Raw genomic sequence first — 19,163 nt, forward strand, 5'->3', positions numbered from 1 at the left:
CTAGCTGAGAACGATACCAACCACGTCTAATGAGGAACTAGAGAGAGAGAGAGAGAGAGAGAGAGAGAGAGAGAGAGAGAGAGAGAGAGAGAGAGAGAGATTAAAAAAATCATATTTAAAACCGCATTTAAACCAGCGCCATTCAGTTTCTATAATGGAACCACTTCCTTTCTTTCAAAAGAATATTTTTTGTTTTTCTGAGCGGCAGACGACCGCACGCGCATGCGCAGAGCCAAGATCGACTTGTATGAAGTCAAAGTTACCTTGACAGCCTTCGCCAGCTCCTTTGTAATTATCACTGAGCACGGCTGAGCAAGATTTAAATAAAGAAAAAATAAAAATATAATAAAAAAAAAGCTTGAACTAATGGCCTTTCCGTTTTTCTTCCGCTTGTCATTTATTGAAAAAAATAAAGAAAGATTTTTACGATGACTGCTCAAATATTCCAAGCTGGTTCGGAATAATTTACTAAGGTCCCCGTGAGTTTTGTTTTACCTCTGTCCTCTTTCACATTTAGTTTCTCTCTCTCTCTCTCTCTCTCTCTCTCTCTCTCTCTCTTCTCTCTCTCTTCATTCTCTGTCAAGTGGTCCTTTTACTTTCATTCATCCACTGTTCTCTCTCTCTCTCTCTCTCTCTCTCTTTCTCATGGGTCGTTCTTTAACTTTCATTCATTCACTGTCCCCAATCCTCTCTCTCTCTCTCTCTCTCTCTCTCTCTCTCTCTCTCTCTCTCATGGTCCTTCTTTAACTTTCATTCATCCACTCTCTCTCATGGTCCTTCTTTAACTTTCATTCATCCACTCTCTCTCTCTCTCTCTCTCTCTCTCTCTCTCTCTCTCTCTCTCTCTCTCTCATGGTCCTTTTAACTTTCATTCATGCACTCTCTCTCATGGTCCTTTTTAACTTTCATTCATCCACTCTCTCTCTCTCTCTCTCTCTCTCTCTCTCTCTCTCTCTCTCTCTCTCTCTCTCTCTCTCTCTCTCTCTCTCTCTCTGCCATAACTTTCACATAGGCAACATTCCTTTTACATTTTATACATGAATGACAAATTTCTCGAATAGCCAAACAGGCGATCACACCCTCAGTATATGCTGTCTAACTCGATACGTTCCTACGTAAATGAGAGAGAGAGAGAGAGAGAGAGAGAGAGAGAGAGAGAGAGAGAGAGAGAGAGAGAGAGAGAGAGAGAGAGAGAGAGAGAGAGAGAGAGAGAGAGATAAGACACTGACAAACAAAGCACTTTCACAAAGTTGACAGTCACTTATCAGTGGATCTGAAAGTTGTTTAAACTTCGTCATAATAATAATAATAATAATAATAATAATAATAATAATAATAATAATAATAATAATTATTATTATTATTATTATTATTATTATTATTATTATTATTATTATTATTATTAAGGAATTCAGATAAAAGGAGAATTCCAGTTTCTTTTCTCTTTTACTCGGAAAAACAACGAATTTCGCCCATTTAATATATTTTCTTTTTTCCCGTATGATGATAATTTGTATCAAACAAACAAATCCTGTAAGTTTCCGTAACCTTTCAATGTTCACTTACAGAAAAAAATTCTCCGATATCATTTTAAATCGGTTTTAAATTCGTGAATCGGGTATTGTTTGGAAGCGACTGACGTAATCAACTTCTGTGACGCCAGTTTTACCAGCCATAATCAACCAATCAATCAATCACCTTATGTATTTATGTAAAGGGGTTACGTGACGTTTTGTCAAAAAAAAATACCGTTCAATGAAAACACTTGAGTTGAAAGGCCAAGCACTGGGACCTATGAGGTCATTCAGCGCTGAAATGGAAACTGACATCAAAAGGTTTGAAAGGTGTAACAGGAAGAAAACCTCAAAGCAGTTGCACGATGAATCAATTGTTAGGAGAGGGTGGGAAGTAAGCGAACGGAGGTACAGTAAAAGGAACGAAAGGGCTTGCAGCTAGGGGTCGAAGGCACGCTGCAAAGAACCTTAAGTAATGCCTACAGTGCACCGCACGAGGTCCACTGACGGCACTCCTTCCCTACGGGGTTAATGAAAACGGGAACAGGTATTTAAGGCTGACCTGACTTGACCGGAACAACAGCTCGGCTCTGGAAACCACCACGCCTGTTAAAAAGGAAAAAGAATGATAGTTAAGCAATATTGCCAATACTTTAGTCACAGTGTAATCTCATTTTTTGTGAGTTATAAAATTAAACAATTAGATATCTAGTTTATAATGACTGTATGTTATGTAACTTTGTAAGATTAATAAGAGATAAATAAATAAATGACAAAAAGTTTTCAATAAATTTGAAATTATACCTAATAAAGGTATGAATATTTTATGCAATATTCTCTGTCAAGTTCCTTTGTAGAGATATGTATATGTAAAAATTTTATCTCACGTATATGGCTTATAGCTGCAATACAGGACTGGATTAAATTCAAATCAATTCAGTTCAATATGACAGCTACGATTGTAAAGATAGTCTTATGTATGTGTAAAAAATTTGATCAGTTCAATTCAATTCTAAATCAATTCAATATGACAGCTAGGAAATACCCTCCCTGTTTAAAAGTCTCCTTTGGACCAAGCTGCGAGCCTCATGCCCTGCCCACTGGATAGACCTACGGTCTTGGATAGGCCTATGAACAGCGGCTATTCCGTGGTCTTCCGCCCCGATCTTGAGGCACCGTTGTCGGAGCAAACCAGGTCTGCTCTGCTACCCTTCTGGCCCACAGCCACCTACCAATTAACGGAGGCTCGTCAAGGTGCAACGGAACTCGCATGCCATCCAAGTACGTGCGCGCGCGTGGGCTCTCGTGTGTGTGTGTGTGTGTGTCACTGTGTGTGTGTGTGTGTGTAAATGAGCAATGAGGAAGTGGTCAGGTCGACGGAAGCGAAGACATGTCATGCAAGCTGCCTGCAGGCATGACAGCCCCAGCCATTTTGCGCAAGCAGACTACAAGGGTCAGAGAAAGAGAGTTGAAGAAAAAAAATGGATTTGGCATTTATGCAGACACAGAGAGAGAGAGAGAGAGAGAGAGAGAGAGAGAGAGAGAGAGAGAGAGAGAAGCATACCCAGCGTCATAAAATACGTAATTCGCTTCTTAAATAGCTATATAGAAAGTGAAACACTTTTATGAGATGCAATCCTCAATGAAAACATTTATGAAATATTTTGTAAATAAATATACCATATACACAAGGAACTCATATATACATTCTCTACACAGGGTCAAGGTAATCACTAAAAAGTCCCTTAAAAAAATAACGTAATTGGTATACACACACCCACACATGCATATACATGTGTGTGTATGTATATATATACAGTATATATGTATATTATTATATATATACACAAATATATATATATATATATATATATATATATATATATATATATATATATATATATATATATATATATATAATTTAAATTAATACCTCAATAACCACTGGCATACATTATTATTATTATTATTATTATTATTATTATTATTATTATTATTATTATTATTATTATTATTCAGAAAATGAGCTTTATTTATATGGAACAAGCACACAGTGACCATTGACTTGAAATTGATGATATCCTACGCCACACCAATAAAAGGGAGTAAAAATGATAAAGGCAACTTCAACCGCCTATAAGTAGTGATCCTGTCATTGAGATATAAACATTACGTAAAATATGTATTCATTTACATATGATGTATAAAAATGCTTACGTCTAAATCACCGGATCACTATTTATAATCAATTGAAGTTGCCTTTATCAATGACTTTAAATTGAAAAAGAAAAATTATTTTAGGCGACCATGTATCAAGCCTCAGTGACTACTGGCATACATTATTATTATTATTATTATTATTATTATTATTATTATTATTATTATTATTATTATTATTATTCAGAAAACGAACCTCATTTATATGGAAGAAGACACAGGGCCACTGACTTGAAATTAATGATATCCAACGCCTCACCAATAAAAATGATTAAAACTAAAAAGGTAACTTCAATTGATTATAAGTAGTGATCCTGCGATTTACTTATAAACATTATGTAAAATAATAGTCATTTCTATATTCTGCATAAAAATGCTTATATCTGAATGGCAGGATCACTACTTACAGTCAGTTGAAGTTGCGTTTATAATTTACTTTAAACTGTAAAAAATTGAAATTGAAAATATAGAAAACTTTTCTCATTAGGACAAACATTTGACCAGAAAGCATCTTGAACTCTTGAATGCTTTCATATCCACTTTTCTGACAGGCGTAATGCAACAGACAAAATGTCTGTCTGAGATCCAATAAACTTATTTTTCAATTTGAGGGTCCTTCCCGTAACATTTAAAAAAAGCAGTCAATTTAAAGCAGCTCTTCACGCTGCAGTTGGGGGGGAAAAACGTGCTTGGCTTCAATACCGAATTTGCTGCTGGAAAAAAAAAAAATGCAATGACAAAAAGCAGCTCACCCAAAAGTGAAGGCAGTACAGCACCGATTTCTAAAGGAAGTTCGTTTAAGGGCGGTCAGTGATTGCCCCCTTCCAATAACTCATACACACGTGCACATACACGCGCGTACACACACACACACACACACACACAGACACATATATATATATATATGTGTATATGTATATATGTATATATATATATATGTGTATATATACATATATATATATATATATATATATATATATATATATATATATATATATATATATATATATATATATATATATATATTAAAAACCCCATTGGGATATGCAAATTATTTAATCTTTCTGTTAACTGGCATTATTATTGAAATAATAATAATAATAATAATAATAATAATTTTTTTATTAATTATTATTATTATTATTATTATTATTATTATTATTATTATTATTATTATTATTATTATTATTATTATTATTATTCAAAAGGCTACAAGTATAGCAAGAAATGAAAGCGAGAATGAAAACGACATAATGAAACAGAAACTTGAACTGACTCATAACTTTATTAAGTAACCAAGACTGTAAAGTACCATAACATAATACGGAGACAACATTAGGATCATATTACCTGAACTGCCAGGTTCATTTTGTTTACAGTCTAGTAAATATTAATTCCTTCGATATTTCGCTAAGTTAATCTGTTCTGTGGAACCTCCCTTAGCAAGTTACATGACCTTTTTTTTCAACTAGGTTTATGTCATTGGAATGTGATGACATATTATTATTTATTATTATTATTATTATTATTATTATTATTATTATTATTATTATTCAGTAGAAGAAACCTACTCATATGGAACAAGCCCACCAAAGGGGTCACTGACTTCAATATGGAACAAGCCCACCAAAGGGGCCACTGACTTAAAATCCAAGCTTCCAAAGAATATTATGGTGATCATTAGGAAGAAGTAAAGTAAAGGGGAACACAGAAGATCCCACTTATTAAAAAAGAAAAAAAGTAAATTTATAAATAGATAAACAGATAAAAATGAATTAAAATGCAAGAAGAATCGTATCAGGGAAGTAATGCATTGCATCTTCGCCTGAATTTCTGAAGTTCCAATTGGTCGACATCCTCTGGGAAGTTTATTCCACAGCCCAACGGTGAGAGGAATAAAGGACCTCTGGAACTGAGGAGTTCGACTGCGAGGTACATTCACTGCATTTAATAAATGTTGTAAGATGTTAGGAAATGTTATAAAATGGAGGTTTGTGGATGGTATTCATCATAATAATATTTTAGTTTCCTGTCATGCCTGATTTTGTTGGGAGACTGCTGGTGATGGGAATACTGCATTCTCTTCAATAATAATAATAATAATAATAATAATAATAATAATAATAATAATAATAATAATAATAATAATAATATTATTATTATTACAATATTAGGAACACTATTATTCCCAAGATTAAAAGGAATTTAAAAAACTATATGAAAAAGCTAATTGCATACAACAATTAACCAAAGAACTAGTAATATATCCATTTAAGAGGATGCACACAACCCCACGAAAAACCATAGGAACAGGATGACTGTGATATAATAATAATAATAATAATAATAATATTATTATTAATATTATTATTATTATTATTATTATTATTATTATTATTATTATTATTAATTTAAAAGCATACGAAAAACTAATTGCATACAACAATTAACCAAACAACTAGTAATATATCCATTTAGAACGTAAAAGAAAATAAGGATTGCTATTCACATTCTGTAAATTATACAGTAACAAAAACTAACATCAATAAAAACCAAACTGCTAGTACTACTACTACTACTACTATCGCTACTATCACCACCACATAAACACTACTAAACCATGACCTGCGACCTCCAGTTGGCATAAAACCGAGACACACTACTGAAAACATTTTATAAAACCGAGAAACATTACTGGAAAGTAAGCACCGTTAAAATGTCTTTTTTTCTTATCAATTCCCTGACGAAATAAAAAAAAAAGTTTAAATACATATTTATTAAAGAACAAACATGACTGAAATACGAAGAGAGAGAGAGAGAGAGAGAGAGAGAGAGAGAGAGAGAGAGAGAGAGAGAGAGAGAGAGAGAGAGAGAGAGAGTAATCTTATTTAACAAACAATATCATCTTATTTAAAAAAAGAAGATGGTGTACAATTAAAATGCAGTTTCGTGTTTATATGTCATTTTTCATATTGTCAAATCCGTGGCCTTATATTTTGCCCTCTAAATTTTGCGAATTGTTTTACGGTCATGAGAGAGCGTCGATTTTATGACGAGTCGAAAGTGTGGGCGGGTTGCAAATATCTTTTATACCTGTGTAATTATAACATTCTGGCAAACAACTGCTTAGTCATGCTCAGGGGAAAATGGTTTGTCAAGATGGCGATCATATGGTTTTCTTTATTGCCTAAATATTCCACTTTCCTTCTACAATTCGAACTGTCTCTTTCGTCGCGTTCTCATTAGCTAATTCATCAACACGATTTCCATCTTATTTCATAATTTTCTTGTCATTTTCCTTGATTTTTTAGTTTTCTGTAATAGAAAACTATTGTGCCGGTTTTGTCTGTCAGTCTGCGCTGTATTCTGTCCGCACTTTTTCTGTCCGCCCTCAGATCTTCAAAACTACTGAGGCTAGAGGGCTGCAAATTGGTATGTTGACCATCCACCCTCCAGTCATCAAACGTACCAAACTGCAGCCCTCTAGTCTCAGTAGTTTTTATTTTATCTAAGGTTAGGATTAGCCATAATCGTGCTTCTGGCAACGATATGGGATATGCCACCACCGGGGCGTGGTTAAAGTTTCATGGGCCGCGGCTCATACAGTATTATGCCGAGACCACCAAAAGATAGATCTATTTTTCACTTGTGTCCTACTTTCTTTTCTTGCGCTTTTGTTACTCAACCTCCCCTCAATATCCCTAAATCCACTGGAACAGATATTGAGGTATTTCTCTTACGTCACTGCCGGGAAGAAGGTTGTCCCATTATGGGAGAGGAGGGGTGGAGAGGGCAATGGGCTAGCAGCCCCATTCCAATTTACTTTCGCCAAATGGGAAGGAAGTCATCTTGAGAGAGAGAGAGAGAGAGAATGTCTAAGATAGTATTTTAAGATTGCATGACAGGAAAGTCCAAGAGAGAGAGAGAGAGAGAGAGAGAGAGAGAGAGAGAGAGAGAGAGAGAGAGAGAGAGAGAGAGAGAGAGAGGATGTCTAAGATAGTATTTTAGGACTACATGACAGGAAAGTCCAAAAGAGAGAGAGAGAGAGAGAGAGAGAGAGAGAGAGAGAGAGAGAGAGATGTCTAAGATAGTATTTTAAGATTGCATGACAGGAAAGTCCAAGAGAGAGAGAGAGAGAGAGAGAGAGAGAGAGAGAGAGAAGATATAGTATTTTAGGACTAGAGAGGATGTCTAAGATAGTATTTTAGGAGAGATGACAGGAAAGTCCAAAGAGAGAGAGAGAGAGAGAGAGAGAGAATGTCTAAGATAGTATTTTAAGATTGCATGACAGGAAAGTCCAAGAGAGAGAGAGAGAGAGAGAGAGAGAGAGAGAGAGAGAGAGAGAGAGAGAGAGAGAGAGATGTCTAAGATAGTATTTTAGGATTGCATGACAGGAAAGTCCAAAAGAGAGAGAGAGAGAGAGAGAGAGAGAGAGAATGTCTAAGATATTATTTTGGGATTACAAAACAGGAAAGTCTAAGAGAGAGAGAGAGAGAGAGAGAGAGAGAGAGAGAGAGAGAGAGAGAGAGAGAGAGAGAGAGAGAGAGAGAGATAAAATTCAAGCACAAGTAGCATCGAGGCATCAGGAAAACCTGTCATATCAGAACATATAAAGAAAAACATCCCAGACGTACACATTTGCGCATGGGCACATACTGCAAAATTTCTAATCGCCTATGGACCCCCAGTGCAGAGAACTTCACGCACAGACACCTTGCACAAATTTCTCATGTAAAGATCAATATCCCTAATTTCTTGGAAACACTCTCTGTTAAGGGAAACAGCTTCTTGTTAAAGAATACCGAAGCCAACAATTTGAACAGCATCTGAACCGAGGAAAAGGAGGAATCGAACGGGTGATGTACTGTACAGAGTCTACGAACTGACAGGCAGACTGCTCAAAAAGCCAATTTGTTCAGGGAAACTCTCGGGATGTAGGCAACCGCTGGAGTGGATAGTGAATGGGGGGGGGCGGGGTAGTGATGGAGATGGGGGAGGAGGAAAGGGGTTGAGATGGAGGATGTTGGGGAGGGGGTGGGGGTGGGGTGGGGGGGGCGTCAAGCGAAAGAGAACGGGGTGTTAGGTCATGCCGTTGGTTGAAGGCCAGTGTATATAAAGCAGTGCTGGCGAGTGTCTCGACTCATTCTTCGGGTCTCCAGCGAGGAAAGGATACAATTCACGCAGCAGCTATGAGGCTAACGACGTGAGTACTCTCATTCGACACTATTTCGACATTTAGTATCACCCCCAACCCCCTTCCCTTACTATTTAAATTTCAAATATCAACTCTTTATACATAAAGGGGGCTATGATATCCCCTGGCAGTGTTAATATCAAGTTTCCCATCTCCCGTCCTCAAAATTAGGGAACATCTAGTGACAGGTGGCGGTGGCCCGCTTCCTTGCTTTTGTAAAAGTCGAAGTTTTGTCCTCAATACCGAAAATGAAGTGGAATGAATACGCTCGGGCCTGTGTTCATTTCTGGACTTGGTTCGGTTTCTGAGTTTCTATGTGTGCCAGTGAGGTATTTATTCCAATGGGCCGAGAGTGGAGTTTTAATCTTTTGTGTTTGTATGTATATATATAAATTATATATATATATATATATATATATATATATATATATATATATATATTTATATATATATATATATATATATATATATATATATATATATATATATTTATTTATGTATACATTTATATATATATATATATATATATATATATATATATATATATATATTTATGTATACATTTATATATATATATATATATATATATATATATATATATATATTATATATAAATATATATATATATATATATATATATTTATGATATAAACTTGATGTAAACTTATATAAAACAAAGTGTTAAAATTCTTGAAACGCCACTTAAGTTTTATATATATATATATATATATATATATATATATATATATATATATATATATATATATATAATGTGTGTGTGTGTGTGTGTGTGTATATATAAAATCCATTTGGTCCTCCAAAACTTAAGGAGAAAATTTTCATCCGAACGGAAGTTACCTGCTTCAAGGGCATAAATTTCTACCAGTTAGAGACGGTATCTCTCAACAACTTGAGAACAGGAAATGAACAACAATGGCGGGCATGGAACGAAAGGGGCTTAGAGAGAGAGAGAGAGAGAGAGAGAGAGAGAGAGAGAGAGAGAGAGAGAGAGAGAGAGAGAGGTGTAAGGCAACTTTCATACTAACAAGAGATTTTTCGTCACTTCTGGTTTTGGGATCTGACACACATTTGATGCCTATACACACACACACACACACACACAAGTGAAGGTGAATAAAGATGCACGCAGCAGAAAAGAAAAGTCAACGAAAGTGGAACCGTAAGAGAAAATCTCTCTCTCGATTAATAACTTTCGTTTTTCTCAAACATCTCTCTCTCCACTTTCCCTTTCGAAGTAGACTGTCCACTCAGGGAGTTTCCTCGGCTGACTCTGTCAATTGGCTCGCTACTACTGAAGAAGTTGTGGGGTTCCCGCTGAAACTACTGAGAATTACATCAGCTGACTGGCTTAATCTATTAATTATATTTGTTTACTGGCTGAATCTACTGCATTACGTTCGTTTACTGACTGAATCTACTCAGAATTACGTTCGTTTAATGGCTGAATCTACTGAGAGTTATATTCGTTTACTGGTTGAATCTACTGAGAATCACATTCGTTCACTGGCTGAACCTACTGAGAATTACGTTCATTTACTGGCCGAATCTAATGGGAATTACATTCGCTTACTGACTCAATCTACAGAGCATTACCTTCCTTTACTTGGTGAATCTACTGAGAGTTACGTTCGTTTACTGGCTGAATCTACTGAGCATTACGTTCATTTACTGGCTGAGTCTACTGAGAATAACATTCGTTTACTGGCTGAATCTACTGAGCATTACGTCCGTTTACTGGCTGAATCTGCCGAGGATTACATTCGTTTATTGGCTGAATCTACTGAGAATTACAATCGTTTACTGGCTGAATCAACTGAGAGTTATATTCGTTTACTGGCTGAATCTACTGAGAAATATATTAGTTTACTGGCTGAATCTACTGAGAAATATGTTCATTTACAGGCTGAATCTACTGAGAATTACGTTCGTTTACTGGCCGAATCTACTGCATTACGTTCGTTTACTGAATCTACTCAGAATTACTGATATTGGTAGTTACATCCGTTTACTGGCCGAATCTACTGAACATTACGTTCGTTTACTGGCTGAATCTACTGATAATTACATGAAACCATTTCAGTTTTTTGAAAAGAAAACTATTGTGCGGGCTTTGTCTGCCCGTCCGCACTTTTTCTGCCCGCCCTTAGATCTTCAAAACTACTGAGGCTAGAGGGTTGCAAATTGGTATGTTGATCATCCACCCTCCAGCCATCAAACATATCAAACTGCAGTCCTCTAGCCTCAGTAGTTTTTATTTTATTTAAGGTTGAATTTAGCCATAATCATGCAGACCTGGCAACTATAAAGGCCAGGCCACCACTGGGCCGTGGTTAAAGTTTCATGGGCCGCTGCTCATACAGCATTATACCGAGACCACTGAAAGATAGATCTATTTTCGAAGGTAATTTCAGTGCAAGCAAAAATTAAAAGCTATACACACACAAGTGAATCAGCAAACTTAACTGTGTAAATAAATCTATACTTTACATGTATGCATGCATACACCTCTATACAATAAATTTCTGACTCGCACCGGGATCGAACCCGGATCTCTCAACTGAAAGGAAAGTGCGCTACCAACTGACCCACACAGACCTTTTATTTGGGAGACTGCGGTTCGATCCCGATGTGAGTCAGAAATATATTTTTGTGAAACACCTTCTCGTGTTCATTACTTAGTATATATATATATATATATATATATATATATATATATATATATATATATATATATATATATATATATATATATATATATATATATATATATATATATATGTGTGTGTGTGTGTGTAGGTTTATCAGGGAGGAAAGGAAAAGTAACAGGTAGCATCACAAGCGTGAGTTTGACCGCCTTATGAGCGCAGGTTCAACTTTTGCCAATCCTCTGGCACGAACGTGAAGTGGTTTGCGTGGGCGTGCAACAAGACAGAGGAGGAGGAGGAGGAGGAGGAGGAGGAGGAGGAGGAGGAGGAGGAGGAGGAGGAGGAGGAGGAGGAGGAGGAGGAGGAGGAGGAGGAGGAGGAGGAAAGGCTAAGAAGGTTAGGTCAGAGGTTAAAGAACTTGCTTTTCCTATTCTGAGTGACCTCTTTTCTGAACATGAGTCTTAATTCCCTTTTCTCCTTCTCTTTCGTCTATTTATCTGTTTATCTAGCAAGAAAGAGAGAGAGAGAGAGAGAGAGAGAGAGAGAGAGAGAGAGAGAGAGAAAGTTTCTCTTTATACGGAGACGCGTACGCGCGCCAGCAAAACGACCATGAAGAGATTGAACCACTGACTCCAAAACCTTTATTCTCGAGCAACATAAATTGTCTCCCGTCCCTTAAAAAAAATAAATAAATGCAAAAATAAATGTTTTCCTGAACATCCTGTGGGCGGCCACACCCACGACTTTAACCAGCTCTCCCAACATAACCACCTTCCAACGGCCCCCCACCCCACAAGTCCAATTAAAAAGCAAAAACATCTAAACATTACAAAACGCCTGCAGCATGTTGCATAAGGTTGAAGACAAACCTCGTGATATTTCGAAACCTATTTATATACAACAATTAACAGAAACCAGATTGCAAGCAGTTGCCTGACATCAGGAGTTCAGGAATTGCATCTTCACTTGTGCAAATGGCATTGTTGCATGCATAAGAAGGAGCACTGTACGCAAGAGATAGGCTATTTAGAGTATCTGATCAATTAATTTAACAATCGTACTGAGTCTCAGTGGCCTTGTGAGGATAAAAGTTGCGATACTTGTTACCGTACGGCTGCTCAATAAATTACGATAACTGTTACCGTACCGTTTCTAAACAAGCTACGATAACTGTTGCTGTATCGTTTCTATATAAACTACGATAACCATTATATAGTTTCTTAACAAACTGCGATACCTGTTACTGTATCGTTCCTAAATAAACCACGATACCTGTTACTGTATCGTTTCTAAACAAGCTACGATACCTGTTACTGTATCGTTTCTAAATAAATTACGATACCTGTTACTGTATCGTTTCTAAACAAACTACGATACCGGTTACCATATCGTTTCTAAATAAATTACGATACCTGTTATGTATCGTTTCTAAACAAACTACGATACCTGTTACTATATCGTTTCTAAATACACTACGATGACTATTACTGTCAAGTTTTTAATTTACATTTTTTTCCATATATTGGCATTTCATCCACTTTCAACTTTATTTCACATTAAAATGAGACCATTTTGATTAATAATAATAATAATAATAATAATAATAATAATAATAATAATAATAATAATAATAATAATAATAATAATAATAATAACGTACATACTAAACAACATACCTCTCGGGCAACTAGGTAAAATCCTAATCCGCGTGACATTATTCATGAAACAACATTCCTTGCAAATGCACACGCCGCATGGCAAACAACATTGCAAACGTTGCATGACACACACCAGAAGTATGTAATCGCTCAAAGTGCACCGGGAAAATCTGATTTAACATTGCATGACGGGTGGGATACATCGCATGACTTCTTTGTGTTACATCAGATCTGTTCTTGAATTATGAGTCATAACTTGTTTTATGCATTACAATATCGCCCAAGAAAGGTTTAAGACTTTATTGGAAATTGAAAGTAGACTCCTGAATTGCATGTACAGAACTTTATATTTTTCAATTATTATCTTTGGGGAATTCAAAACAGTCAAAACTGCATGAATCACAGCGGTCAAAACAGCATGATACAAAACAGTTCAACAACTGCATGCTTTGAAATGGTGAAAACTTAATCTGTCAAATCTCAAAACTGCATGATACAAAACCAGAAATTATTAAAAACTGTTTGAGACATAACGGTCAAAACCGCATGATTCGAAATAGTAAAAATCGCATGTTTTAAGCCTAACTGCATGAATCAGCATGAGACCACCGAAGCAGCATGAATCTTTTGGCAATTCATGGATTACAATGGTCAAAATTGCATGAATCAACATAGAATGCATGACTTACCTGGGTAAGAAACCTGCATGAAACAATTTAGCCAATGCATAAATCAACATACGATGCAGGACTTTCAAGAGCTAAACAAGGTAGAAACTAACATTAACACTGCATGACTTATAATGTTCAGAGGCACAGGAACTTGCACAAACATTGGAGGAGAATAGTTCAATCATTAACACTGAAGGAGAATAATTCAACATTAACATTGGAGGAGAATTCAACATTAACATTGGAGAATAATTCATCATTAACACTGGAGGCGAATAATTCAACATTAACACTGAAGGAGAATAATTCAACATTAACATTGGAGGAGAATTCAGCATTAACATTGGAGAATAATTCATCATTAACACTGGAGGCGAATAATTCAACATTAACACTGAAGGAGAATAATTCAACATTAACATTGGAAGAGAATAATAACATTAACATTGGAGGAGAATAATTTAAGATTAATATTGGACGAGAATGATTCAACATTAACATTGGAGGAGAATTCAACATTAACATTGGAGGAGAATTCAACATTAACATTGGAGGAGAATTCAACATTAACATTGGAGGAGAATTCAACATTAACACAGAATAACTGGAAACAGACAAAATTGCACTATTTTGCAATGACACCGCATTACTGCAAATGGCTAAAACTGCATAACAACACAATCATTGCAATGTGTCACAAATTGCATGAGCCAAACATTGTGGGGAATGAATGTTGCAAACGCTACAGGATTTGAAATTAGACAAAACAGCACGAATCATAATTAATAATTCCCTGCACGAGTTAAAATGATCAAAAACTCCGTCATTTCAAGCAGACAAACCTGCATGAATTAGCATACGCGATGTGTCTTTTAAAATCATCAAAACAGCACGACTCAAACGCTTTATGATTTCAAATGATCAAAATTGCTTGAATTGAATTGAAGTGAATATAGAATTTTGGCCAAAGGCCAAGCACTGGGACCAATGAGGTCATTCAGCGCTGAACCGGAAACTGAGAGTAGGAGGTCTGAAAGGTGTAACAGGAAAAAAACCTCTCAGTTGCACTATGAATCAGTTGTTAGGAGAGGGCTGAGGAAAGTAAGATGGGAGAAAAAGAATATGAAAGGAGGTAGAACAAAAGGAACGAAAGAGGTTGCAGCTAGGGGCCGAAGGAACGCTGCAAAGGACCTTAAGCAATTGCATGAATCAACATAAAATGCACGACAGGTATGGGTACAATCTGCATGAACTAATTTAGCCACTGCATGAACTAATTATGGTCAAAACTGCTAAAAAAAAGGATATATAAAAAACAGTTGCATGAATCAGTGTGAACACTGCATGTTTTGAAATGGTCAGACATCAGTAATCAACAAGAACACGGCATGATTCGAAATGGTCAATATATGGTCAAATATTCTCGAATCTATATGAATACTGAGTGATTGAAAATGGCCAAAATGCAACATTTGCCAGATATACTCATGTCATACTTTAAAGAGTCGACTGATAACAACTATAAGCATTCTGATCAAGAAAACTTGGTTATCTCTATATGAAAATACGCTAATGATAATGTTTCTGTATAGTACAAACCTGGTGTACCTGTCGCGCCAAAAATAACAGCAATTTTAAGATTTTGTGATGTTTTAGTAGTATTTTTGTGACACACAAGTAAAGAAATATACGCATTTCGTTTATATAACATCATTGCATAAAATGCTAAATATACCTAAGGTTCGTGTAAGAGAGAGAGAGAGAGAGAGAGAGAGAGAGAGAGAGAGAGAGAGAGAGAGAGAGAGAGAGAGAGAGAGAGAGAGAGAAGCCGCAAGCGCACTTAAAATTGTTATGATGTCAAGGCTGTACAATGACATCTACCACACCTGGCTGTAAAAAAAAATTAAAGATCAAACTCTCAAATGACAGTTACCAGAACTGGAAATAAAAAAAAAAAAAACAACCGTAACGTAACTGAGTCACTTGCATCATTCTCTTCGAGTTGCTTAAAGTATTCAATGAATATCAAAAGACACGTGAAGAAGAAGAGAACGAACCGAAGAAATTTTCTTGAGCATCCATGTCAAAATCAAACAGTCCCTTTAGCAAGGCAGAACATTCAACAAACAGAAATGAGGAATGGTATCGAACAAACAACATCCAAAGCAGAGACGAAAGTCTGCAGCAGAGTAATGTAACCAAATTCCCCGACAAAAAACTACCCTAACTGTGAGACGCTGCGGCTGACAGGTTCCTAAAAACTGGACCTGTGCAGGTCTCAAGGTTACGCACTAAAATGTCGCTTCCTAATGGGTACAGAACTCCGTCAGGTTTTCTGGGAATGAAAACAAGAGAGGACCACACAATCTAACCTACAGAACTCCATTAGGTTTTCTGAGAGTGAAAACAAGAGAGGACCATATAATCTAACCTGCAGAACTCCATTAGGTTTCTGGGAGTGAAAACAAGAGAGGATCACATAATCTAACCTGCAGAACTCCACTAGGTTTTCAGAGAGTGAAAACAAGAGAGGAACATATAATCTAACCTGCAGAACTCCATTAGGTTTTCAGGGAGTGAAAACAAGAGAGGACCATATAATCTAACCTGCAGAACTCCATTAGGTTTTCAGAGAGTGAAAACAAGAGAGGACCACATAATCTAACCTGCAGAACTCCATTAGGTTTTTAGGGAGTGAAAACAAGAGAGGACCATATAATCTAACCTGCAGAACTCCATTAGGTTTTCAGGGAGTGAAAACAAGCGAGGACCACACATTCTAACCTGCAGAACTCCATCAAGTTTTCATGGAGTGAAAACAAGAAAGGACCACATAATCTAACCTGCGTTGAATAACTGAGCACAGTAACCAGGCATAGGAGTGAGGAGAGGCTGAAGTGCTACAGAGGAAATGTTTATTTTTTCTTACGTTCCTGCATGACTTGTCAAACGTGTCATAAACATACGTCGGCAACTTATCTCATACATATCATAAAAACAAGCTGAATACAAGTAAACGACTTACTGGTAGTTATAACCAGAGCATCATGAGATCTGAACGGCGGTTGATTTGTTTTCAGCATGTCTGTGTTATGTATGCAATAAGTTGCTGACGTGTTTATCAGATGTTTCACTGTAGTGTGGACAGTCTCTAAGAATAAAAACAGAAAGAACATGAGGCAGTGAACAGGTGAAAGAACACAACACAGTATAAAGTAATAGTGAGACCTTCAAATACTGACGGGGATTCTGTTAGGGCAGACTGAACAACACTTCCAAAAAATTAAGCTCGTCCCCCCTAACAGTCTACTCCCATCTTTCCCAAAATTTAATCATTTGTTGCTAGTCACAGGGGCCACCTCTGGTGAAATTTTTGTAGAAATCCACACATAACTTTCTGCGTAATCAGGCTGACAAATGGATCAACAAAAAGTACTTTCTGGTGGTAAGAAGCTAAGAGTTGACGTCTATTCAAGTCAAGCCTTAGCCTCCATTATTTCCAAGGCTGTCCTATTTCTAGACAATCAAAGAGGTCTCAGGATGCATTCAAGCTTAAAGCGACCTTCCAACATAACGGAATTTTTCTGAACGTCCTGATTGCGAGGTTTAGCCAACTGGTTTGATATGTTTAACATACCATTCACTACCAGGCTGTGGAAGTCCTTGTCTACCTCTGTCGGCAGCTGTCTCGGTACCTTTACCATTAAGAGGCAAAATCACCATCCTCCACACTGAGAATGTATTTGTCCTTGCCACTGCATTTGGAAAGATGAATGTGCGCGAGTAAATTCTTGGTAGCATTTGAAATAAACCTAAAATCTCAACAACTAGAGCAAAAAAACACCTTGAGAAATAACCCAGTCTCTGTACTGACCCCATGAAATCAGGCCCCATTCAAATTACAGGCAATCAATCTACGTAGTGTCCAATAAACCACAATCCTTTCTTTGTACCTGATGCCTTGGGTAACTGTGTCGACACAAACGGGCAAAAACTGCTGAATGTCAAGGAGCATTGGAGTCCCGTTAGTTCAGAGACTGAGCATCAAGCAAAGGCCCTTGGTCAGATCAGCAGTAGTAGTGGTCGGAATTGGCCTTTGAAACAACACCCCCTTGCTCGTTTTATTTTGCCTTTGGCTGTGCTGTGCGCTCTGTTACAGTATGCTTTTGATAAGCACTTTCCTATTTTCAATGTCCTCTTTTGACAGATCTGATTAGGCATTCGACTGCTGTAAAATATTCAGCATTTTGGACACACTGGTATGCGTTTCAATTGAACGTCCTTTTTTTTTTTTTTTTTTTTAATAAACGTTTAGTCACTTTCACGTCATAAATCATAGATTTGGTGACATTCTGGACGTTCCTAAAAATACTTCAGTCGAGAGTAATTTTTTTATGGAGTCCTTAAAAAAGCAAACGTTTGATATGTTACTTCACAGATCAGATATTCGACTGTAATCTCCAGTATTTTGAGGAACTTCAAAAACACATCCCATTTAAACGTACTTTCATTCTAGAGATACAAAACTTTGCTGTATTTCACAAATCACACATACGACAGCGCTCCCACTCTACTATTATTCAGAACATGAACTCTATTCAATATACAGAACAAGCCCACCAAAGGTGCCACTGACTTGAAATTCAGGCTTCCAAAGAATATGGCGTTCATTTGAAAGAAGTAACAGAAGGCGATAGGAAATACAGAAAGAAGAGATCAGTTACTAAATATGAAAAAAACAAATTAACAAATTAATAAAGAAATAGATAAATATGTACATAAATTATCAAAATACAAGGAGAGTTGCTTTAGGGTAGGAATGCATTGCATCTTCGCTTGAACTTCTGAGGTCTCAGTTGCACAATGTTCCCAAGGAGACCTACACAGTCAAACGGTGTGAGGAATGATGGGTTTCTTGCGAGGCTTCCTTTATAGACATAGGCATTTTGTAGATAAGTGTCTTCAATTGAATGATTAGTGTAAGGTACAGTTTTTTAAGGTGAAATTATATAGAATTACCGTTGGCTCTGGGATATCTTGAATGTTCAGCTGTAAGCTATGTTATTGAGTCTATTTTGTTTCCCAACATCATGCGCCGAGGGCTACTCCATTTTACAAACCACACGTTTAACAGAATTCTAAATCCCCATTCCACTTAAACATCCATTTACATAAAACGACATTCAACAGGTCAGGCATCTGACGGTATTCCAAATCTCATTGTGTAAGGGACCCATCTGTAA

The 19,163-nt window shown here is 36.5% G+C and overlaps 1 protein-coding gene across 1 annotated transcript in view; it reads left to right on the top strand.

Annotated features, from left to right (window-relative positions):
- The first annotated feature begins 8,798 nt into the window (after window positions 1-8,798).
- The window catches only part of LOC136845059 (brain acid soluble protein 1-like), a 29,975-nt gene continuing 19,610 nt past the window's right edge, over window positions 8,799-19,163 (top strand). Inside the window, exon 1 of the mRNA XM_067114864.1 lies at window positions 8,799-8,934. Coding sequence (XP_066970965.1) covers window positions 8,921-8,934 — 14 coding nt within the window. The 5' untranslated portion in view covers window positions 8,799-8,920. The remainder of the gene's footprint in view (window positions 8,935-19,163) is intronic.

This window comes from Macrobrachium rosenbergii, chromosome 13 (genome assembly GCF_040412425.1).
Source record: "Macrobrachium rosenbergii isolate ZJJX-2024 chromosome 13, ASM4041242v1, whole genome shotgun sequence".
Lineage (NCBI taxonomy): Eukaryota > Metazoa > Arthropoda > Malacostraca > Decapoda > Palaemonidae > Macrobrachium > Macrobrachium rosenbergii.